The sequence below is a fragment of the Pelodiscus sinensis genome, chromosome 7 (assembly GCF_049634645.1).
Source record: "Pelodiscus sinensis isolate JC-2024 chromosome 7, ASM4963464v1, whole genome shotgun sequence".
NCBI lineage: Eukaryota > Metazoa > Chordata > Testudines > Trionychidae > Pelodiscus > Pelodiscus sinensis.
The window spans coordinates 26,247,642-26,273,726 of record NC_134717.1 but is presented as its reverse complement, the minus strand read 5'-3'; the positions used below and the strand labels follow the sequence as shown (position 1 = coordinate 26,273,726).

Here is a 26,085-nt window from a genome sequence, read left to right as displayed (position 1 = left end):
GCTGGCCCTTTTAGGGATCGTGGCCGTTACTGCCACATGGGCAGGGGAAGTGACTATTGGCAGTGCACCCCCTCACTCCCCAAGTATGTCCCCATGAGCAGAGGTGGGGAGGGAGCACGGAACCCTGGCTGGGCCACATCTTACCGGGGTGGGAGGGTGGGAAGAGGGAGGCAGGTGTCTCCTGCTGCTGCCTCAGCCCCAGCACTGCTGCCTGGCAAAATCAGACACAACGGCTGCTGCAGCTGAGCTGCAGCAAACATCCAGCTTAAGCTCTGGCAGCCACCAGTTTGCGGACCAGTGGTTGGGAACCACTGAGCTAGAATACAGGAGACTCCCAAGTAATTAAACATCCCAAAGGAGAGTGATGCAAATAGCCCAAGAAATAAAAGGTAAGAAAAGAGGCCAGAACCCAGGAGTAGAGAAATAAAACAAATGGGGAACTAGTGTAAAGAAGTGAGATTTAGATTCTAAATTAGATTTACAAACATTAGATCTGTAATGGACAACACTAATTTTTGAAACAGAGAAGTAGATGACTTAAAACCCTGTAAAGTTAAGAACACACATCAGCATGGTGTAGAATGCACTCTGAAGTATTATTGCTGTCAATGTGTGAAATGCCACACTAATGAAGACACGCATAAGAACAAAAGAAAAGCCATATTGGATCAAGCTAATGGTCCATCTATCCCGGTATCCTGTCTTCTGACAAAAGTCCATGCCAGATACTTCAGTGGAAATGAACAGAACAGAGCAATTTACAAAGTGATTGTCCTCTCTCATCCATTCCCAGCTTCTGGCAGAGCATGAGATTGCACCCCCGACCACCTTCGCTAGTAGCCATTGAGGGAGCTAGCCCCCATAAATTTATCTAATTCTTTTTTTGAACCCACAACATCCCCTGGCAATGAGTCCCACAGGTTGACTGCATGTAATGTGAGCAAGTGCTTTCTTATACTTGTTTTAAATCTCCTGCCTATTAATTTCAGTGACTAATCCTGGTTCTTGTGTTAAGTGAAAGAATAAATAACACTTCCTTATTCAATTTCTCCACACCCTTCAGGATTTTATAGATCTCTCTCTTATATCCCCCAGTTGTCTCTTTTCAAAGTTGAATGGTCCCAGTCCTTCTAACAAGCTCCTTGTATGAAAGCTGTTCCATACCCCTAATAAGTTTTGATGCCCCCATCTGAACCTTTTCCAATTCTAATGCATCTTTTTTGAGATTGGATGACCAGAACCTCATGCAGTGTTCAATCCTACCATGGCTTCACACAGAGGCATGGTGATATTTTCAATGTTTAATCATTTACTCCTTTCCTAATGGTATCTAACATGGCTAGCTTTTTTGATTGCTACTGTGCAATGAGCAAATACTCCAGAGAACGATCTACAATGCCTCCAAAATTTCTATCTCCAGTGGTAACAGATAGTTTAGACTAACATTTTGTATGCATAGTTGAGATTATGTTTTCCAATGTGCATAATTTTATCTGCCATTTTGTTACCCTGTCACCAGTTTTGTGAGATCCCTTTTATAATTCTTTGCATCAGCTTTGGGCTTAACTGTTTTGAGCAATTTTCTATCATTTGCAAGCTGTTTCATCACACTAAGTATCCCTTTTTCCAGATCATTTGGGAAATTGCCCTGTTCTGTTCATGCCCTCTGAAGCATTTGGCATTGACCACTTCCAGAAGACAGGATACTGGGCATAACCGACCATTAGCCTGGCCTAGTAAGTGGCTGTTCTTATTTTCTTATGAAATATGTTGAAAAGCACTGATCCCCATATAGCTCCTTCAAGGAAGTATCTCCCTTCGAAAATTGACCATTTATTCCTTGTTTCCTATCTTTTAACCAGTCGTGGAGCAATGAAAGGACCTTCTCACCTATCCCTATGGCTGCTAACATTCCTTAAGAGCTTTTAGTGAGGGACACTGTCAAAGGCTTTCTGCAAGTCCACACACACTATATCCACTGGACCGTCCTTGTTCATACATTTGTTTACCCTGTTAAAGCATTCTAATGGATTGGCAAGATATGATTTCTCTTTACAAAAACTGTTTTGACTAGGGATGTAAGCAACTAGTTGAGTAGTCAACTTCTTGGCTACTCGCTTCCCCCCACTTGCTCCCTCTGTAACAGAGGTAGCAAAGGGGGAGGGGGAAGACTGAGCCGGTGGTTGGGGGAGTCAAGTTAAAAGCCGGTTCCTCCCAGCATCATCTCTGTGGTGCGGGAGGGTGGAGCAGGGGAGGCTGCCATGAAGCACCCTCTGCCCAAGGGGAGCACAGGCTGTTCAGCATCCTATGGAGCATCTCCTGTCTGTGGGGTGTCCCAGCAGAAAGCTGGGACACCATTCTCCAGGTGACAGGGACGAGAGCTCATGTCACAGCCAGGACCGCTGCACCTCTTCATTTTAAATATAGTAAGAGCTACCTAGCTCTTTAAAGTGCAGAGGTGCAGCAGTCTGGGACCAGGTGCAAGCTAGGACTGCTCAGTCCCGGTTCGTGCCAGGTCTGGGAGCTACTCATGCTGCAGCTCTGCAGTTTAAATGTAGGAGGAGCCGGGCTGCCTGTGCACTCAGCTCCAACTATATTTAAACTGCAGAGCTGCAGCAGGGTTAGCTCCTGGACCTGTTGTGAGCCGGAACAGAGTACCTCCCCTTATCAACTTTAGTGTAGTTGATACAAATTGTATCTGACTACACAGTTAGCCCATTACCCACTTCTTAACATCCTTAGTGTTGACTCTTCTGCAATATATTTTGTTCATCTATGTGTCTGACAATTTTTCTTCTTTACTATGGCTAATCTAGCGAGAGGGATGAAAACTAGATTTTGACAGAGGCAGGAGACAAAAACCCATAGGTATGTCAAACATGGAGTCCTGAGTGAGGAGTCAGAATGTAGAGAGAGCAAGAGCAGTTACAAAAGTAACAAGAGAAAAACAGAAGGGAAATCAAATCAGTATCTTAGACTCTGTATACGAATACAAGAAATATGGGGAATAAGCAGGAAGAAATCTCAAAAAGAGGTAGGTGAGGGGGTGAATTTTGCTCTGTAACTGATCTCATTTCACCTTCTGTACTGAGATTAGTTATTCTGTATTTATACTGCTTTAAACTGCAGAACTGGATCCAAGAAAAGCTGAAAATATAAAAAGTTGGACCAAATGCAAAAGAAAGCCCAGAAAAAAGAGTTTAACTTGCCATAAAACATTTCATCTCTTCCAAAATTTCTCAATTTACGTTTCAAAAATTCAGTAACAGTCATTTAGCATTTATATTATATTTTACATCTTCAAATCACTTCAGAAGGTTATTAATGTATCTGAGGTAGGTAAGGATCATCTTCCTTTAAAAAACACACACATATTCCTTTCCCCAGACAGTGCCACTGATATAAAGATATATTAACTGGTTCATTTAAGGCCCCAGAGCACAATTTTAATGGGAGTGCCAGGATAAAAACCTCAAGAAAAACAGACTGCATTTCTCTCACACACTCCATTAAACTATGTGGCCTACTAAGCAGTAATGCCAAACCCAGGACACTAAAAATTATTACTACTGGTGAATTAGTAAAGCAGCATTCCCAAGGAAATCTGGTAATTGGCTAACATCTACCTTGGCTTGCATTTTACAAAGCATGAATGTAGTGAAAAATGTTTTATCAGTATTTCTAATTTTCAAAACCTCTGAGTGTTACCATCCTCTAGGTTACACCCCATCTGGTATACTCAAGTGTGTGCCCATTTAGACTTCAAACTCTCAAGATTACCAGGCCAACAGAGTTTAAATGATCACATAAGGCAACTCTTATCCCACAGATTTTTAGCCAGTTAGGACATATCTAGCAGCGTAACTAATGCAGTAATGTTTTCAAAAGATCTATGAACCAAAACTGTTTGGATTTTTCTTTTTTTTACCTCATCTTGATCCAACATTTGTTGTTTTAGTTTCTCAGCCAACTGACTCTGCTGGTTGATTTCATCATCCTGCAATTGAATACAAAAATTATTTCTGTAATTTGGATTTGAACCTTTTGCTTTTCTTTTGCAGCACCTGAAGAACAGTAATGCCCCAAGATGGAAATAAAATGACTATAAACATGGTTGGGCAGAAGAAAAAGAATTATACACAACAGCTACATGGATAAAAAAATACATAAATGATCAGATGTCTCTTAATAAATATCACAACATTTAGCTAAGCAGATTTGCCTCAGATCGTGACTAGAACTAGGGTGGACAGTATACAGTTTACCAGGGGTAGCCCCTGGCGGGGTGCCAGACACTTCATCGACTTGCACATCTGCAGGTACGGCCACTAACAGCTCCCGTTGGCAAATGGGAGCTGCGGGAACCTTGCCCACTCCAAATAAGGCACTGGAAGAGCAGTAACTGCATCAAGCAAACAAATAGACTGTATTCAATTTGTAATTGTATAACAGAATAAGATTTTCAGTGCTAAGGATACAGACTCCGATGAAGGACTTTCCCAAACACATTTGTGTTTTAGCCCTCCCTGCTTACACTGAAAAAGTTCCAAAATCTTGACAGTCATGGTGCTCCCAAAATGGAGGTGCTTTTATGGGGGAGGAAATCAGTCAGCAGTTTCACTGTAAATGTTTGCCTTTAGCTGTAATAATATAGATTTTATTTTATAAACATTTCTGCCACTCTATTCTGAATGGAAATAGATTGATTAATAAATCTCTCTCTAAACAGAACAGACCTAAACTACGTTAAAATACATAATAAAACAAGGGATATATGCACGGTTACATTTATCTCTCTCCTTCCTTACCAAAGACTTTGAAAGAAACATTATCCACCTTTAAGGCTAACATTTATTTGAGCATACTCTTTCGTGGGATGTATCTGACAAAGTGGGTTTTTGCCTATGAAAACTTATGCCCAAATGAATTTTAGTCTTAAAGGTGCCACAGGATTCCTCGTTTTTGCAGACACAGATTATCATGGCTATTCTGATACTTATTATCCACCTTTGGGTGTCTACTCCAACTCCAGGTGCTCAAATTTATTGACATTTCATGTTTTTAGTTAAGACAATATCCTCAGAGTTAGAAATCATTGAATTCAGAAGTAAACAGAGATATCCAACTCCACTGAATACATTAGGAAGTTTTTCCTACTGTCCAACCTAACTGTCAGGGTGGTTAAGCGCTGGAATAAATTGCCTACAGCGGTTGTGGAATCCCTGTCATTGGAGATTTTTAAGACCAGGTTAGACAAATAGCTGTCCAGGATGGTTTAGAATGATGGTGCTTAGTCCTGCCACGAATGCAGGTGACTGGACTTGATGACCTCTCAAGGTTCCCTCCAGATCTAGTATTCTATGATTTTATATTCTCTAAAATCATGGACTCTGACGGACAGGACAATCCTGGCAGCTGACAAATTCCATCTCATCCATTCTTTTGAAAAAGGAAGTCTATTTCTGAAGCAACTTAGCATCTAAGTGGTTGTTTTTGTGCCCCATCAGAATCAATCAGAATTCTGAGCTTTACAGGCAGCCATCCTAAACAATAGATTGATTTCGGATGGCAAGACTAGCTAACAAGTACAGTAGATAGGACACTCCACTCCCAACTCTTTAAATGGTCTTTCAGATTTACTGTTAACTTAAAATTCGGGTTCTTATGAGTTATAAATGGGAAACACTTGTTTTTGCATTAGGGGAAATGACCACCTTTCCTATTCCCTACAACAGTGTAATAAATTGAATTTTATATTCCCATATTTCCTAGAGAAACAAATCTCAAAGAAGATAAAGTGGCTAGAACAATCTACATATAGTCCTTTGAAGAATAATATAGCCTGTGTATGTTTAGGAAGGACAGGAGGGAGAGTAAATAATTGAGTGGCGGGGTTTGCATCCTAACTTGCTTCCTACTCATCCAGAAAGAAAATTCATGAAGATCAGAATGAAAACAAAACATCTAGAACCTCCACACTGAGTAATTCTGTAAAATGGTGGATTAGTATAGGTTCTTTTATGGCTCTTGTGCAAAAATTCATTAGATGTTAACAAAGAGAAAGGCTGGAAGGCTCTCCCTGTTCTATTTTCATATTAGCTACTGTGTATTAAATATCAAGCGGTAGATAGCCGAGGAGCTTGCTGTTTTTAGGAAGAATTTCCAGTAACAGAAGAATCAAAATCTATTTACTGCGCTGTCCAGTTATAGTCACACTAGGAGTCCAGAAAGAAAGAAAAAAAATCCATGCGACTAGTATTAACCATAAAAAGAGACACTTGAGAGGAACAGCAGTGAGAACATAAAGTTCCTCTACAACATATAGAGAAATCTCTAAAGCAGTTCCACACAATAGTTAGACGGAAGATGAGCACCTTTGAGAAACAGAACTGAAGTCAATCGAACAACACACAGAGACTAGTTTAAGAAAACAGCAGAGAAAACATTTCTTAAAACTATATAAAAAACACAACGGTCCCCTCACCTGTGAGGGCTGTGGCAGCCTCACAGGTGCATCTCACCACTGTGCTGGCAGGCAGCCCTGCACACCCATCCCAAGCTGTGAAGATGGAGGGTAGGCCTATTCTAAACAGAATACATCTTGCAGTTTGGAAAGGGCACTGCACTGATAATGAACTAGATGAGCACATATAGCCATCGGTTATATGTTAATGTACATAGAGCAGACTCAAAGGAACTGTTTCCAGACCTTATCGTCAAGCTGTCTGTAGAGACTGGTTATCTCTTCATCGTATTTCTGCTTCTCCTCATTTGAGATGCTTGCAACAACAGGAGCAACATTGTCAATGACAGGCGTGTTGTCACATGGCTCCAGATTTTTCTGCTCCTTAGCACTAATCTGCTCCTCCTCAGGCACTGCTTCTCCTGCAGTGGCAAAGAGGAAACACGAAGTGTGTCATTAGAATCCACAGGAAATAGAGGCAGTTCTGAAAGCTAGGGTTGTGCAAGAGACAAGGCACTAAGCGGTCACACCGGTCCCTAAGACAAGTCACAAGAGCCTAACGGAAGAGGCCACAAAAAAGGCCATTCAGCCAGATTCAGGGATGGGATGACCACACGCCCATGCTGGCAATTAGGAGAAGTGATGCAAGTAAGAGGGAAAAAAAATCCAACGCATTTTAAAGGGTATTGGGCACTGTGTACAGATATTTGAGTATCTATTGCCCCTATTTTCCTGCTGTCTTCTCTCTCTCACCTCTCTGTATTTTTATAGGAATACAAATGATCAAACAGCTGTACGACAACAGTAAACTACCAATACAGTCACGGACACTCAAACAGGAAAAAGCAGTATGCAACTGTAAATGAAATAGATTTTATTCTACCAATATAAATTAATATAATTTTTCAAAACTTTTCTCTCAGAAGAATTCTCTGTGAAACATTTTCTTTACAAAAATGTATGTGCATTCCAATTTCCACTCTATTGCAATTCAGTGAAAAGGAACAGGCAAGTCACTTATGCCTGAAATTGAAAGTGATGTTCATTATAATCAGATGGGAACACGCCTCTAGAAGGTAAATACTGTGTGTGGTATTTGGGACTTGGGAAGTAGATTCTCCATGAAGATATTTTTAAGTCTAGAAAATAGCAACAGTTTAAGTGAGAGCCTACCAAACTGTTGTTCCATAGATTAAGTGTTAACTAACCATGTCTGCACAGACGACAGGAGTAATTCCTAAGGCTGCTAGGTGAGCAAATAAATAATGCAAATATAAGAAAACAAAAGGAAACATGGTAATTCAGCCCCATGAGAAAGAACTGAGCCTGGGAGTATAACAATCAATGTTTCCCAGATGTAAATCAGCCAAACCTAGTGAGAAAATAAAATTTAAGCTTAAAAAAATTACAGAATTATTAGACATATAACAAAAGCAAGCACTATTGAAATCCTACATTTAAAAAAATCCTACATTAAAATACTACATCCTTTCCTACACTGCTGATGCCACTTTATATATAAATACTGATAATGTTAAACTAATTTTTTTTTTTTTACTAATTATGTTACTGATTTAGCTTTTGCATTTCACTCATATTACACAATGAAAGCTGACTCTTTCTGGCCTGCGCCAAAAAATTTCAAACAACATTTTTGACTTGTTAAAAACCAAAAACTTTCCCATTTGTAGTGTTGTGTGTGGAAAAACAACCTCGATCAAAATTTGGGTCATAAAACTACATGACAATCATCCTTCTTACTGGAACACACAATTAAAATTCTATCTTTGCATATGTGCACACTTAATTGGCACTGACTGATCTGAATTTGATTTGTGCACACATCTTTATTTCCACTACAGGTTCACTTGGAGAGAAAAAAAAAGGCATCTCATATGGAGCCCTCCCCCAAACAATACTATTCAAAAGGCCAGAGAGACAGACAGCCAAAAATATATTTCTGAATGCAGTTAATCTGTGTCCAGGCCAGGGCAGCAAAACAACATTAGGGATGAGAAGATGCATAAATTAAGAAAGGGGGAGGAAGAGTTTGTTGTAAGAGCTGGTTACTCTGCATGCAACAGACATCTGTATCCCCTGTTCTAAAATGCTACTCTTCCTTCTAGGAAGAAAGGAGATTTGGAAAGTTAAATTTAATAAACACAGAATCAAACATACAAATATTAAGAGATAATAAATTCCCAGCACTACACAAGACCCAATACCAGGTGAACTGTCTCCATGGCAATTTCACTGCACTAATGGAGAACTATTCCCTGCACTGACAAAGCCCAAGTCTCCAGAGATAGCCCAAGAACGCAATCATTACTGTCAGCTGACTGTAATAAGGAAGACAACCACAACCACCACCTGGGGAGAACATATATATAAATGGAAAAGTTTGTTTTCTCCTGCTTTCATCAAAATCAAAAGCAGTTGCCTCTTCCCGCTGAAGATTTTACATATGATGTTCAAAATGAGTACAACTAGTCCATTTTCTGACCACAAATTCAAAGGTTTTCACATCTGTCCATTCAAAAATCACTGGTGTGCATTTACTTTAGATTAGCAACTTTTGTGCATGATACATTTAATCAATCTCTTGATTACTAGCTGCAAAAACAAGGAGGCTTGTGGCTGATGTAAAAAAAAAAATGGTGATGATCCCATTCTAGTGAACAGAATTTGGAGCTAGATGCCTTATCAGTATAAATATTGTTATGCTATTTTAATTATTTTGTACTAAATCAGTAAAAACCGCATTAGAGAAGCTCTTACAAGAAAAGAAATATGAACATTTTATTGAATTTTACTTATTTGCCAAGTAAATGCTCTACAACATCCCAGTTATTAAACCCTGTAGTAACAAATATATTACAATATAAATGACAATATAATTTTCCATTCATTACATAGTTAGACAAGCAACAGTGTAATTGCAGCTATCATATAATTTTTGCTCTAGAAAAAAATACCTGGAATTGTGTTCACTTTCAATAAATGAATTAATTTAGTGATTGAGAGAAACAAAACCATTTCATCACAAATGCCTTCATTTCTTTGAGCAAAATCAATGAGGATACCAAATCTGCAGATTAAAATGAGATAGAATACTGTTTTCAGATCTTGCTTAAAGAAAACAAATCAGTACCAACATTTTGCCCCCTTTGGGTCTTGTTATCAACTCCAAATGCAGAAAAGGATCTTGTCCTAAGTTATAACATACAAATGAGAGAAAGCAAAGTGACTGACTTGTCCAATTTTATTTCTACTAATATCTGTATACAGGGTTTTTTAAAGTTTTGTTAAAAATTAAGTTCTTCCTTGCATCTACGGATTTCCAGCATGAACATTTCATCTGAGTGTTAAAGTGTAAGGACAGCTCTTTTTCTGGTACGGTGGCAAACCAAGTGGAAGCTAGAACCAGCCTATGGCAGGCATTACTTGGCAGCAAGTCATTACAGCCTTATGGTCAGATGTGGTTGCTCGATGGTGGCATTAGAGGCTTGTTAAATATGATCAACTTAAAGCAATATTGATTATTTAGTCCTGGAGTCATTTTGTTTGCTTTGGGTTTTTTATGTTTTAGTTCTCTGTTACATATGTTCCTAAAGTGCACAATAGAGACCTGAACGTCAAAAAATCCAAACCACAATAACTGGTTTAGTTATATAGGTTGCCAAATTGTGGCTCATGGACTCCTCCTAATTTTCTGGATTGCCAAAGAGCATTAAGGGTCACTAAAAATACACATGGTGTCAAGTATCAGAGGGGTAGCCGTGTTAGTCTGAATCTGCAAAAGCGACGAGGAGTCCTGTGGCACCTTATAGACTAACTGAAGTGTAGGAGCATAAGCTTTCGTGGGCAAAGACCCACTTCGTCAGATGCATGTATGATGCATGTATGACATGCATCTGACGAAGTGGGTCTTTGCCCACGAAAGCTTATGCTCCTACACTTCAGTTAGTCTATAAGGTGCTACAGGACTCCTCGTCGCTTTTAAAAATACACACTTCCTTAATACTATTTTTTCCACATAAGCAATGTTAGTGCCCCAGAGCCATGATGCAATCAAGATGGAAGCTGTCCACTTACTTGTGGGGCTGAGCTACAGCCTGAACTCTGTAAGCCTTCCCAGCTTGACTCTGGTTTGAGTCCGTTTATCTACAATGCAATTAAACAAACCCTTAGTGTGAGCCCAAGACTGCACGTCCAGGCTAGCCATGAGTTTTAATTGCAGTGCAGACATACTCCCTAAGGAAAAGTGGTCTAAAGATCCTAAGGAGCCATTAAAATGACCAACTCTGCAAAGTGTTCAACTTGAAAGGAATTATTCTGCTTTAGCACAGTGATTCAAATTAATCAATATTTAAAAAGGTAGAAGATACAGAAATATCAATTAAGATACTATGCATATCCAGTCCACAAATCAAATGCTTTACTTTTCTCCAAAGATAGTTTGGCGAAATTAGAAACTACTTATTCCAGTGCTGGTATTCCTCTGAGCAATGACAGCTAGTTATGTCAAATAACATAGCAGGTCAATAGTCTGTGCTCTAATGTAAAAACTAACTTTTAGTTACAAAAAATTAAATCCAGTCTTAGTGAATTGTTTTACTAATTTCATCTCACAAGGCCACCTTGGCACCCCAATGTTTTCTGGTTCTGTAATATGTATGGATCTAGTAGACTGAATTATCACTTAGCATCACTGTTTCTATTACCAATTCAGAATAATTCATCATCATTTGGAAATGCAGCTGCAAATTTTCTATTTTTGTGTGTTCAAAACTTGTATGACTCTTTTGCAAGTCAAATATTTCAACTTCTAGAATTAAAACAAATACACATTTTGTTTCGTTGTTTCTTACCATTTCTCCACCTATTCAGTTCCATCTCCAGATGCTGGATAACATTCTTCAAACTCTTGTTTTTGTCTTTTTCCTTCTCATATTTTTTCTTCCATTCTTCTGCAGTCAGCTCTAGATTCACAGAGACAGTGTTCTTAATAGTCTTGGCTCTGTGCAGTAAAAAGGGAAGCATGAAAATATAAGTGATCAGTTGTTTTCATGACAATATTTCTCTCAGTTTAACACAAGGATTCAGATTTAAAGAAACAAAACCAAAACACTGAATTCCTATACCTTAGGAAATAAAGTATGAGGGATGGCAATGTGTAGTCCACTACACAATTAACCGATAAGATTAACCCATAAGCCAAGGCTTAACTACATGCGCTTCACACCCCCCGAACCTTGCTGCCTCTGTATCAGAGGCAGCAGGTGGGGGGGGGGGGATCAGAGGAGCAGGAGCCAGTGCCCCTTAGGAGCTGGCTTTAAGCAAGCTCCCCACTAGCACCAGATACGCCTGTCTCTCCTACTCCCCACCACTGTCCCTGGGAGAGAGACAGAAGCATGTAGGATGAGGGGGGCAGGCTGGAGCCAATACGTGAGGGAGCTGGCTTTCAAGCAGGCTCCCCACATGTGGTGGCTCCGCAGACCCACCTACCTCCCCGCTACACTTCCTACAGAGGTAGCAAGGGAGGTGGAGGCAGGAGCTGGGGCTGGAGGGAGCTTGCTTAAAAGCCAGTTTTCCCCAGCACCAACTCCATGGTGCCCCCTCCCCCCCAGCTGCCTCTAGCAGAGGCAGTCATATGGAGAGCAGGGAGTAGGTGAAGCTGCCACAAAGCAGTGCAGAGGCTGCAGAGACAGCAGTGCAGGGTGGCAGAGGTTTCCCTGGGAGTGGGGCTGAGTGTGCACTGGCTGCCAGTCCTGCCCCCAAGGACTATCGAATAATCATGTAACTACTAAAATTTCATGTGGTTATATGGCTATATCTAACATCCCTATAAAAGTGCAACAACACAGATCTCTCTTCTCTTAAGCGCTATACAGTTTTGGCCCTTTTGGAGTTTAAACATAAAAAGTTTCATATCACAAACTCAGCAACCGATTAATAAAGGGATCAAAGCCCAAAAAACAGATTCATTTTAAAAGTACAGAATTTCAAAATATCCCTTTTAAATTAAAAAAAAAACAACACAAAAAAACAAAAGCCACACTATGGGAGGCATTCAGCATAGGAAAGTGTTGCCTTAAATTTTATTCGCAATATTTTAAAACTCACATCTGTGAAGAATCCTCTCCCACTGCTTGGTTAGAAGAAGGATTCTGCATATGAAGTTAGCAACAGATTTTCATGTCAATTTTGTGATTCATCTTGGATAGCATCAAGTAACACTGTTTACAGCTTTAACACAGGAATATTAGATCCAGCTGAATTTGCAGAGGGAGTTTAAATAGTGAGAAAGTAATTACCCGAATTGTAATATGGTTGGAATGTCATGGCTAACCCTGTTCTCTCAGAAAGAGAAAAAATAGTTAGTGATCACAGCTAGTAAAAAATGGACAACTTCCCCTCTAAAGATGGTTCCTTCAATAACATGCTACTGCCTAAAGCCATAATCTGGCTCAGTCTCAGAACTGATTAGGAGTATCGCCTACTAAAATGACAGCACAACTGTATAAATTACACTGGCTTTTCCAAGGCATCTCCCATCCGCATACTGACCAAGTCCTAAACTGCTGAGTTCAAGAGATATTGCCTGCTGAGGTCCAAGATGGATACAGGCCAATAATACTAATGATGTTTAAATTGTTGGCACTCAATATCCAAAGGCCTTTGTGTGCCTCAGAAAAGCACACATCATTATAAACAAAACTGCAAGCTTTATTATACAGTTAGATTAGGAGGTAAGCAAAATCCTAATAGATATATCAACAGCAACAATGAATAAAGTTGATTCAGTTGCAATTATTTTATCCCAGCAGTGATTGCAGTTTTGCACACAAAAAAATCCCCACACAACCCCAAAAAAGAAGGAGAATTATCAGGGAATCTGTTTTTTTCCCCCAATACATATTTTTTTAAAAATAAAATAAGTTAGGAATAGAACTGAGTGAGAAACTGATTTTGCAGTTTGGAGGCCAAAGTACAAAAATAAAAATACTGGCTTAAAACCTAAAATTCAATTTTTATTTCACTGCAAGGGGATAAATGGTTTGTTTGACCAAAAAGTGTTTAGCCCACACACACCCAAATGTCAATATTTTGGTTTCTTTTCAGTGGGGCTTTTTTACCTTTTTTAAAAATCTAAATGTAGAAACAAAATGCTACTTTGAAATGAAAAGTCAAATCATTTCATTTCTCAATTATACAAACAGTTTAGATTTTTAAAAATCCTCCCTTTTTGGCTCAAACTACTTATTTTTCAGTGAATTTACTAATCACCCCTCAAATATTACTATCTCTGCTTAGGAAAGTTACACTGTTGTCTGCTCTTAGATTCCTCAGCTTTTCAGCCAACCTGGAGAGAAATCTGTTTAACCATAATCAGATTAAATACATTTCTAGCAAAAGAATATAAATATACCAAGGACAGTGGTGAGCATCCTGCGGCCCCTGGGCTGCATGCAGCTCATCAGGATAAGCTGCTGGTGGGCCACCAGACCAAGTATTTTACCTTGAATCTGCAAGTAAAGCTACCCGAGCTCCCATTGACTGTGGTTCACCATTCCTGGACATAGGGAGCTGCATGAGGCTTGGCTCATTTTTTATATATTGTTTATAACAAAAATCCCTACCTCCATCTTTCTCACTGCTCCTACACAATCACTCACTGTAGTTTTTACTACACAGATACAGATACTACTTACCTCATTGGCACAGAGGATAGTTCTCTGCCTATTTAGAGGTGTCCCTATGAATACTCAAAAGCTTGCTCTCAGAGCACAGTCTCATTTTTTTAAGCCTGATTTCAAATTTTCATTCCCATGATTGTTCTTCACCCATTACATTTTCACACAGTCAATACAATTTTATGGAAGACACAAGGCAATGAAGTAGTGTCTTGTATTAGGGATGTTAAATTTAGATTAACTAATCAAATAGTCAATAGGATTTCCATCAACTATTTGATTACTCTATAAGGGCCTCTCCGTCTTTTAACTGTAGCAAGAGCCCTGCTAGAGCACTTGTACATTTCAAATGCAGAATCAGCATGAGTGGAGACTGCTTCAGTCCCCGCTAGCACTGTTTCCTGCTGTGCCTCTACTTCCTCTGCCCACACAGAGACAGAGCTGGGGGAACTCGCATCACTAGTCAACTATCTGATAAGCTTCTGCTTATCAGATAGTCGACTACTCTCCATTTTGAATCCCTTATTTTGTATTGGTCCAAGTTCTGTGGGTAAAAGACTTCACACCTTTTCTTTCACCCACAGAAGTTGATCCAATAAAAGATAGCTCCTCATCTACCCAGTCTCATCTCCTAGGACCAACATGGCTAGAAAAAAATGGCAAAATACAATTTTATGGTTCTTCAGTATACAGTGAAAACTACTTAATTTGAAACAGTGATAAAATGCTTCAAAGTTTTGTGGGAGGAGAAATAGTCACATGACTACCAATGAAGTACATGTACCCTACTCAATATTGTAAAATGGATCTAATTAGATGACCTTTAAACATGGAAAATTTAACCAATATAAAATGTTTTTAAAGTGTGGCTTCATCAAGGATCTAATCAGGGCCAAGAGCATCCTAATAAGAATAAACATGATAATCCATAAGCCATAAAATAGTCATAAACTTTCCCTTAATTTTTAAAATCTTTTTCTGAAAATACTCCTACTGGATGAAAAAGATGCACAATCAATGTTCTCTTTCTGGTTTCCTTGGTGGCCAGCACAGGGATAGAAAACGTTCACTGTAAATAGTAACATTCATTTTCTTTCTAGAAAAGCCCTGGAGAATAGTACCACACAAGGTAAAGCTCCTTCTGCATAGTTGATTTTAACATAATACAGCAGCAAGCATCATATTTCTTACTGTTCACAATGAATGGCTCTGCATTAGGGGTACCATAGCTCCTGCTTTAGGACAATTATGCATGTTTGGGATGTGGTCTGTTAACAGTCACCGTGTATCAAGAGATAGGGACCATACCTACACTATGACTTATGTGGACAAAACTTCTGTGTCACTCAGATATGTGAAAAAACCACACTCCGAGTGACATGAAAGTTTTGCGGATGTAAGTGGCAGTGTGCACAGCTGTGTTGGTGGGAGAGCTTCTCCTGCCAACATAACTACAGCCACTGCTTGTTGGGGCTAATCTAATTATGTTGATGGGAGAGCTCTCTCCAATCACGGAGTGGCTGGGGGAAGGGAGAGGCCAGAGACTTAAAAAAAAATCTTGGAAACACAGCTCCAGCACCACTAATTACAACAACAACTGAGTATCCAGCTGATCTCCCAACACCCACAGCTGGGCTGGCATCCTAGCCATAAATAAGAAACAATATGTAACCTATATTGAGATAAATATACTCTTCTCCCACTAGGAAAATATTTAGCATTTTTAGCATGATACGTCATTATTTCTAGTCAGAAAACATCGTAAGTGAAACAAATTTACAGCTCCAAATCAAGGCTCATTAGCCAACCTGTGCTGAGTCCATTTCTAAAAACTGATCTGCCTTCTGAACAGAAGCTCCATTTTGAATCCCAGAGAGATGAGAATCCAGATACAGATGTATAAAATGCAGTATTGATACATACATGGCACGAGCTACACATAATAAATCTGTGTATCATTTAAATGTTAGAGTGGATTAACACATACTTATGAAGGGAAAGTGTATTTTTCATGTTCTTACAGCTTTAAAAATATTACTCTATATTCACCTAAAATAAATTGTAAAATGATATTGTGTCCAACTAAATGTGTTCTGACCTTTATCTGTACAAAGAGGCAGCCAAGGGTTAACATCATCTAGGCTCCAAGCAAATGAAGCCTCTACTCAAAAGCTTAAAGTTAAACACCCATGTAACTGCTTCACTGAATTGGGGCTCTATCCAAAAAGACCAGGGTCATGCAATTTATTCAGATTGATGGAGTTGTGACAATAGTGTTTTTCTATGTATGAGAAGTTGTCAATATTCATCAGAAAGAAATTAATTAAATGTGAAAAAAATCTGTAAGTATCAAGAGGACAGCCATGTGAGCCCATCATATTACTTAACAGTAACTCTCCCCTCCCAGCTTCTAACAGTGGGCAGCATGCAAGCCAATAGGCCATAACCACTGGTCCATTAGGGTATGTTTACGCTACCACCCTAGTTTGAACTAGGGTGGTAATGTAGGCAACCAGAGTTGCAAATGAAGCCCGGGATTTGAATTTCCCGGGCTTTATTTGCATCTTGCCGGGCGCCGCCATTTTTAAATGTCCGCTAGTGCGGACTCTGTGCCGCGTGTAGCCGCGGGGCACGGAGTCCACACTAGTGGACATTTAAAAATTGCGGCGCACGGCAAGATGCAAATGAAGCCCGGGAAATTCAAATCCCGGGCTTCATTTGCAACTCCGGTTGCCTACATTACCACCCTAGTTCGAACTAGGGTGGTAGTGTAGACATACCCTCACATACCAATGTTTTTATAATTATTATTATTATTATTGCATCCTAATATTTGCATTTACTCAATTATAACATATCAGCACATTATAAGGAAGCAAATGTTTCCAAGAAATGCAATTTATTTTTCTATAATTATATATATTTAAATGAAAAGGAAAAATTAATGAACAGGAAAATCTTCAGAAATAAGAATCTGAGCATATAAACACCCATTTCTCTATTTTATAGCTATTTTTTATTTATAATTTTGTCCTAACAACAATGGGTCAAATGTTCCCTTCCCACCAAAAACACAGAGAGAAAAACTATTTCTATTTGCCATATCTGGGTCCTCCCTTCTCTGACCAGGTCCTAGCAGATACCAAGAGCAAGTTAACACTGGAGCCACATGTGAATGTTCATACGGGGAGAATGCTGCAGAATAACTCCACCCACTATCACTTCTGGCTCTACCAACTGACTACCCAGCAAAGCTGCAAATGCACAAAGGGGTGCAGACAGTTGAGCTTTTTTATGTTCTCCTCTTCTACCCCCATCTCCTGCCCTCCCCACAATAGTCCCCTCTTTCTGCCCCTTTCTGTCTACATGCAAGGAAAGCATCATCACCAGACACTAATTAAGAAACACTGGGCCCATCCTTCTCCCACTCAGGTTGCTGGCAAAACTCCTAGTAACTTAATAGACGCTGGAATGGGACCCTAATCAATAAAAGCTTGCCAGGTAAAAACATCACACATTCTTATACCATCCCATATAAAAAGCTCAGTCAGCAGGGTGGGATTTGATTCAAACTGTGCACATCAGAAAATATAACCCTATTTCAAACAGACAAATGAGACCCCAATATATTACACAAATGGTTAATCACATTGTCATTATTAGCACATTGTTTTGTTCCTCAGTCACGCAACATAAAGCAAGTAATTTCTGTAAATATCAGAGACTTCAGATTATAAATAAAAAATACTAATTATTCAATGAGACTAGTGTATTTTTACGAACTCCCCAAATGGACTGCATAGAATTGTTTCTTGAGGACCAGATTGAGACAGATTTGCATTCATCCTTTTTGCTTCATCCTTGTCTTCATCTCCAGAGATCTTTAAAATTGGCAAGATCTCATTTATGCATCAACCTATTGAAATTCACATTATATTTCTCCTAAGTGACTGCAGAAAATGCTTTCTTTGCAATCCTGTCAGTTAGATCAAGGCGTCATTCAAGAGAAATCTAAATCTTTACAGGCTTCAAAAGCAGTCTCATGTGAAAGCTCCCCAGATGAAGCAAAACCAGAATTTGGCTACACTGATAGCTTGAAGATGAAAATACACAGAGCTATTACCTTTTCCACAACACTTTAAAGTTATGCTACTATACTCAGCCTTTCCATTGAAAAGAAGTGTCTGAACTCTTGTTAAGTTGACTACTGTCATAACATTTTTTCATGTAATCTAAAAAACACCACCATGCATGTCTCTGTAGAATCCTTCAATACAAAGTTTCTTTTGAACTGAAGTTTCTGAATAAACTGAAGTCTCTAATAAAAAACAAAAAATCAATGTCCACCTAGCATAGTTCTCTTCGAGCACTTTGCATTTCAGCTGGTTCAGAACATGCAGCCAGGGCACGCAGAAGAAAATGTGCAGGCCAGTGCAGGGGTTGACTCACCTTTGTCCAAACATTAGAGTAGACTTGGTTTCTGCTTCGTTGAAGACGGAAGGAGAACAGCAGATAACAATGGTAGTTCTGCAGTTCCCACCAAGGGAGTCTTGAAGAATTCGAGTCATTTTGCTGTCTCGGTATGGAACATGGGTTTTCTAATTGAAAGATAAAATTATTATTTGAAAAGTAATTTTATAGTCACATTAAAAAAGAGCATGAGGTACCAACGATTTAGACTTTACTGAGTTTGCAGGGCATAACATAAGTATACTTGTTTTGATTCTGTTAAGATGTGTGGTTCCTGCTAACAGTTCAATTGGTAGTCACTAGGTGTTAGTTTTCATTATGCTTTCTAGACTACATAACAAGAACAGTGTTACATTAGTTTACAGTTTAACATGACGAGAATGTCTACATTGCACAGCTATTTCGAGATGCCAGAGGTATCCCGAAATAGCTACCCTGCGTCTACACAAGTCGTCCGTTATTTTGAAATATTTTTTGAAACAACAGGCACACTATTTCAGCATCCTGGTAACCTTCATTCTCACAAGGGTTAAGGGATGTCTCGAAATAGCACATTATTTCAAAATTTGGAGCTGTGTAGATGTGCCAAATTTCAAAATAAGCTATTTCTAAATAGATTCAAAATAAGATAAGAAATTTGCATTGTGCAAATTGTGTATCTTATTTCGAGTTTAGGGCATTGTCTAGACACACCCTAATACTCCTCGCTCTTCTTTCTAAGTGGAGATGTTAGCTTATTTCGCATCCATGACAAAGAAAGCTAAAAAATGTAGCTTTTTAATATTACCTAGAGGCACACACACACAAAAGAAAATTACTTACAGTTCCCTCTGCCAATGCTGAGATCACATTGCCCAGAGCAGACAAAGACTTATTGATATTTTTAGCTTCATCAAGAACAGCGCCCTCTGCTCCAGTTTTGCTGACCTACCACATAGCAGATATAAATCAGACTAAATGGTCAATGACAGCTTGCGCAAATAAAGTTACAATACAGGAAGACAATCTAAAAGTTACAGAACCTTGGAAAAGAGGAAAAAACAGTATCCTCAAACTAATACATTTACTTTAAAAGGTATCTAGTACTTTTAGGGCATCTAAGAAAAAAAGACTATTAACAGCATTTTCCATCCTTCTCTTGGTTCTCTTCCCATGAGCTCAATATTGGAACAGTCTATGGGCAGCTCCTTACATGGTCAAAGCAACCACTGAGTACAATGGGAATTTTAGTAAATGTAGGATTAGGCCGTGGGTTTCTTTTTAATTGCACCTCTGAGGCACAGATACTGCTTCTGCAAATAGCTACAGGAATGGATGCTACATCATAGACAAGTGAAAAATTGCCCCCTCAACAAAAAAGCTATCCAAATGAGAAACTATATAATTTCAAGTTTTATACTGAATGCCACCAAACCAATCACAAATCTGAATTTAAGGAAGAAGGGAAGATAGCTTGGAACTCATTTTCTAAACCTCTGTAACGCTATTCTGAATTCTCTAATGAATATATAATAAGTTCATGCATACACTTCTTTAAGTTAAAGTACTTTTTTGCTGCCATAATGTAAAGGCAATTTCTAATGGAGTTACCAATGAGCATAGGAAGAATATTACACCAGCCATGCAATACACTGCAACACAACATTTTACTTTTCCCATTTATCTCCAAAGAGAAAAAAGTCTATTGCCATTATGAAAGTACTACCCATACTATTTAAGTTAGAAGTATTTGAGAAAAAAAATCAATGCCAACTATGTGGATAGAGATCATGGAGAAATGCAACAAAGTCCTAAATTAGACTTCAAATAATCATTGTAACCAAGGAATTTTTAAATAGCCAGACATTCTGTTTGACTGCAGGTTAAGAACATTTTCTTTGATGTTCAGACCTATTCTGGCCACAAAATAGAATTTTGTTCTCTTGTAACTATGTTTAAGCCCATTATTCTTCTGAGTAAACAGACAGACATTTCATTCTGCTTAATATTTGGTCTGTTTCCAAATAAAAACAAAAATAGCTTATGCCATCAGTGATATGAAAATCATCATGCATGGAGCCTCAAAAAAAAATGTAGTCTTCAACTACATGCACTGTATGAAATAATATCATTGCAACGCACCAACATACTATATCAACTGCTGGAAAGGTATAACAAGTGGAGTTCCGCAGGGGTCTATTTTGGGACTGGCTCTGTTCAATATCTTCATCAACGATTTAGATATTGGCATAGAAAGTACACTTTTGAAGTTTGCAGATGATACCAAGCTGGAAGGGGTTGCAACTGCTTTGGAGGACAGGATCATAATTCAAAATGATCTGGATAAATTGGATAAATGGTCTGAGGTAAACAGGATGAAGTTTGATAGAGACAAATGCAAAGTTTCACAGAATGGGAAGCGACTGTCTAGGAAGGAGTACGGCAGAAAGCGCTCTAGGGGCTATAGTGGATTACAAGCTAAATATGACAAGAGTGTGATGCTGTTGCAAAAAAAGCAAACATGATTCTAGGATGCATTAACAGGTGTGTTGTGAGCAAGACACAAGAAGTCATTCTTCCGCTCTACTCTGCGCTGGTTAGGCCTCAGTTGGAGTACTGTGTCCAGTTCTGGGCACCGCATTTCAAGAAAGATATGGAGAAATTGGAGAGGGTCCAGAGAAGAGCAACAAGAATGATTAAAGGTCTAGAGAACATGGCCTATGAAGAAAGGCTGAAAGAATTGGGTTTGTCTACTTTAAAAAAGAAAAGATTAAGGGGGGACATGATAGCAGTTTTCAGGTATCTAAAAGGGTGTCATAAGGAGGAGGAGCGAGAAAACATGTTCATCTTGGCCTCTGAGGATAGGACAAGAAGCAGTGGGTTTAAACTGCAGCAAGGGAAGTTCAGGTTGGACATTAGGAAAAAGTTCCTAACTGTCAGGGTGGTCAAACACTGAAATAAATTGCCCAGGGAGGTTGTGGAATCTCAGTCTCTGGAGATATTTAAGAGTAGGTTAGATAAATGTCTGTCAGGGATGGTCTAGTCAGTACTTGGTCCTGCCATGAGGGCAGGTGACTGGACTCGATGACCTCTCAAGGTCCCTTCCAGTCCTAGTATTCTATGATTCTATGAACTGAAGCACTGGAAATCGGATATGTCTGTATTAAAAACAGTAATGGCCCAAATTAAAATCTTACAGAAAGGTTACATGCCCTTCCCCCAAACAAAAACATAGAGAGTCTGTTCTCATGCCCAGGTTTCTGTAAGTGCTAGTGAACAAACCTGGCCTCCCATTACAGCAAACATTAAGATACATGCTCCAATATAGAATGTATGAAGTTATATGAAAATATAAATTTATTAAAATTATGCTGTTGCATTGCACTCCATTACAAATTAAAGACTAGCAAGAGATGCTGTGTTTTGCATTTTATTCTAATAAGTACTACTCACCTGTTCCTTTTTCCCCTACCTTGAACTCCAAACATGTCAAAAATTAAGTTTGAGCCACTATTTTTATCTACCAACTAGACTTTTAATAATGTTAAAGCTATGCTACATTTAGTTCCAGAACTTGCATATGCTACAACCAAACACACACACTGAGTCAGAATACTTCTAAGCATGGCAAAAATTAGTGATAAAAATGTTCTTTTTACCTTCTCACTTCCAGCTAAGTCCACCAGATAAAGTTTTCCACTGAGTTTCTTTTCAGTTTCTACATTCTCTTGTTTAATATTAATCAAGAAGATACTGTGGCTTCTAGAGCTGTGTTCATTCATATCTATAGAGAAATAATACTTTTAATGGTTCTAACACTCACATTTATTGTGATTTTAAAATCTGCAAGTATGTTATTTCATTTTACCATCGTTGGCCTATGACTAGTCAACATGCATGGAAGCACAGCACAATAGTCTACTTAACTTCTTGAACTATTAAGAAAGCAGGTGCCCCTTAAGAGTAATGACAAGCATTTATGTGGTCTAAAATGACCTTTTATTTTCTGTCTACCCGGCTTTTTAAAATATCAGCTAGATTCATGAGAAATGACATGACCTTTGGGAAGGGGTAAAAAATGTGGAGCATTTCTTTAGAAGGATCTGCAACAAATACCTTCTTACACAGCATACATTTTGTGCCTAAATTGAGAATTCCAACTTATTTTCATTAATAAAAATTCAGTCTGAAAGCCCAAGAGATTTAGGAGTACAAAGCAGAAGTCTAGATACTCCTGTGACCAAAAGAACCTATGTATTCGCATCGTACACACTATTGTAATCTTTCTGCAAAATATGCCTTGTCATGTATCATTTAAAAACTAACACCACGCTGATCATACTTCTTGGCTATGTCTAGACTGGCATGATTTTCCGCAAATGCTTTTAACGGAACAGTTTTTCCATTAAAAGCATTTGCGGAAAAGAGAGTCTAGATTGGCACGGACACTTTTCGCAAAAGCACTTTTTGTGGAAAAGCGTCCGTGCTAATCTAGACGCGGTTTTGCTCAAGAAAGCTCTGATCGCCATTTTCGCGATCGGGGCTTTTTTGCACAAAACAAAACCGCATTGTCTACATTGGCCCTCTTGCGCAAAAACATTTGCGCAAGAGGGCTTTTGCCTGACGGGAGCAGCATACTATTTCCGCAAGAACACTGACAATCTTACATGAGATCGTCAATGTTCTTGCGGAAATTCAAGCGGCCAGTGTAGACAGCTGACAAGTTTTTCTACAAAAGCAGCTACTTTTGCAGAAAAACTTGCCAGTCTAGACGCAGTCCTTGTGTAACCCAAATATGAGATGCATATTAAGAGTTATGAACGTAAGTTAAAATTACTACTACAGTATGTTAACCACACAAGTTTCGGGAGAAGGGTAAACAAATGACAAGCTGATGCCTCCTAGCCAGGTGTCAAAGCTGACTGGCAATCACTAGTCAAGTGGCCAATCTTTGGCAATGAAGGGGGGCAAGAACAGCTCTATCTGCATCTTAGCAAACATGGAACCTCTTTCAACAAGATATTTCATATTTCTTTTTTCATAGGCTGAATTTTATCTAAGGGCAATGTTTAGGAAAATGTATTTCAAAAGGTGATGGACTATAAATGGGAGACTGAAAATATCTCAAGCTAGCACCCTCTCTCTCTCTCTCTCTCTCTCTCATCACTCAAGATGATAAAGGCACTGACCCAACATGATAGTTTGATAGGAACTGATTCCCTGTTGCTGGGAAATCCTCACGTAGTAAGGATTTTTCCTTGAACCATGTCTAACTTGTTAAAATTCAGCAACTAGGTGGTATTTTATCTTTATTTTTGCAACCATTTTAATTAATACCTTATACCTAAACTAATCCAATTAACAAATAAAGTAGTAAACTTTTGAATATTGACCCTTTAGCACAGTGTTTCTTAAACTTTTTAAGACTGAGGAACACCAAACAAATTTTTTTATGGGGAACACCAATGATTTTTTGTTGAAGGGGGGGGGAAAGGTTGGGAGGGGAAGGGAAGGGTTGGTGGGAAAGTTATTGAGAAAAGAAAAGGTCGCCTGCCCCTCTAAGGGTGGCAATTTTGAATTCTGTTGTTCTCCATGGCACACCTCCGACTGCCTCGCGGCACACCAGTGTCACGAAACACAGTTTAAGAAACACTGCTTTAGCAGGAGCAATGAAACATTAACACCTAACCTGTCCAAGAAAGGGCTGGACAGAGCAGAACATGTTTTAAAAAAAGTCTGGGACTGGGAATATATTGGGATGACCTTGCAAATAGTAATCCAGGCTGCCAAAGACCAGAGTGTGACTGGAATATTGCCAACAGGTTTCTGTGTTGGAGTTGCTGGACCAGGGTGTTGCTCTACACAGACACTCAGGCAGTGGCTTACACACAGATGAATTGTTTGAGGGCAGTCCTACGTGGAAGCTACAACAGCAAAGCATTGTGAGGCACTCAAGGTTGTCGGACAGATGGTGATAGCTTCTTGCTGGTCTGGATTAGGGATGTGAAGGACTATTCGACTATCCGATAAGCAAATGCTTATTGGATAGTCAACTAGTCACTTCTCCTCCTTGCTGCCTCTATCAGATAGAGACAGCAAGGCAAGGGAAAGAAAGGGGGTACTTCAAAGGGGGCAGCACCGCTTGAAGCATGGAGCCAGACCCCGGGCTCCATGCAGTGTTGCCCATTTGAAAAGTTGCATCCAGTCCAGGGCCAGCTGAGGTGTCTCCCCAGGCTGCATGCGGCATTTCAAAGCGGCAGCACCACATGGAGCCCGGGATCAGCTGACCCCAGGCACCATGCAGCGCTTTTGTCTTCCAAGTGTAGCAATAGCCCTAGGGTCTGGATGTAACTGTTAGCATGGTGTTCATCAGAAATACATCTGAGGATTTGTATGGCAATTTTAAGTGATTTTTGTTGCTTTTGAGGCATTGTGACCTGGGACCTGGAATCCTCCATTATGCACACAATAATAGACACAGCATGGTCAGGCACAGTGCAAGTTTCTACACAACATAAGCTTGGATCTAACTGCATTTTTCGGAGGTTGTATTGACATCCAAGAGCAGATGATGTCAGAGACAGGTAACCACCTCCTTTCCCTCCACCCAACCTTCTCTATCATCGCAGACTTCCTTTTCTCCCAAGCTTGCAATCTTTGTGTTCACTTCAGTCCCATTCTCTTTCTCGACGATTTTTCCTGTTTTCCTCCTCTCCTTCCCATCTTCAACACGGGCACTAGTTTACTCTCTAGACTGCCACATCTGGTTGTGGAACGGAACAGGGGATTTGGGTGCCTAGTCTACAGAAAATAGTGGAAACATGGAAGCGTAGAATACTCAGAGAACCAAGAACAGAGATGGAGAAACAGAGACCTTGTCTACACTGACCGGGAGATCTATGCTGCAGAGTTTGATCTCCCGAGATCTAAAGCCCACTAAATCTACCACTGATCATGCTCCTGTCCACTCCAGTACTTCACTGGGTCATGAGGAGTGAGGGGACTCCCCATAGCGAGGATGCTGTGGCAAGTCAAACTAGAGTACCTCAACTCCAGCTATGCTATTCAAGTAGCTGGAATTAGGTACCTTTGTTCGTCTTTGCCCCCAGTGTGGATCTGGCCAGAGAGGGGCAAGCCATTCTATAGAAGTATTTCAGGTGTAGTAAGAAAGGCAAAGGAAACTGGGGGAGAACAGTACTTTAGACATGGAAGGAGGAGGAAGTGTAGGAAAGAATGGTATTATTCACTGAGTGACAGCAAACTGAAAGCAACAACAAGGATTCAGAAGGTAGTGCCAGAATTAGCTAGGAGGCAGTCATTTGCTTTTTAAAAGGGAGACGTTTCCAAATATATTTGAGTTAATGAGTTTGGCACAGACAAATCTCATAGTAGGCTCAAAGACAGCTTATGCTACAGTCTGGGGACTGAGTCAAAAGATAGGCCTTTCTATCACAATGCCCTGCATGGCAAAATGCA

At 39.5% G+C, this 26,085-nt stretch overlaps 1 protein-coding gene across 2 annotated transcripts in view; it reads right to left on the bottom strand.

Annotated features, from left to right (window-relative positions):
• The window catches only part of KIF5C (kinesin family member 5C), a 139,394-nt gene that overhangs the window by 42,330 nt on the left and 70,979 nt on the right, over positions 1 to 26,085 (bottom strand). For both annotated transcript variants that reach the window (XM_075933348.1, XM_075933349.1), the window contains exons 8-13: positions 22,269 to 22,393; positions 19,453 to 19,557; positions 18,610 to 18,758; positions 11,335 to 11,483; positions 6,710 to 6,885; positions 3,929 to 3,997 (exon numbers count right to left, since the gene is read on the bottom strand). In XM_075933348.1, the coding sequence (XP_075789463.1) occupies positions 3,929 to 3,997; positions 6,710 to 6,885; positions 11,335 to 11,483; positions 18,610 to 18,758; positions 19,453 to 19,557; positions 22,269 to 22,393 (773 nt within the window). The remainder of the gene's footprint in view (positions 1 to 3,928; positions 3,998 to 6,709; positions 6,886 to 11,334; positions 11,484 to 18,609; positions 18,759 to 19,452; positions 19,558 to 22,268; positions 22,394 to 26,085) is intronic.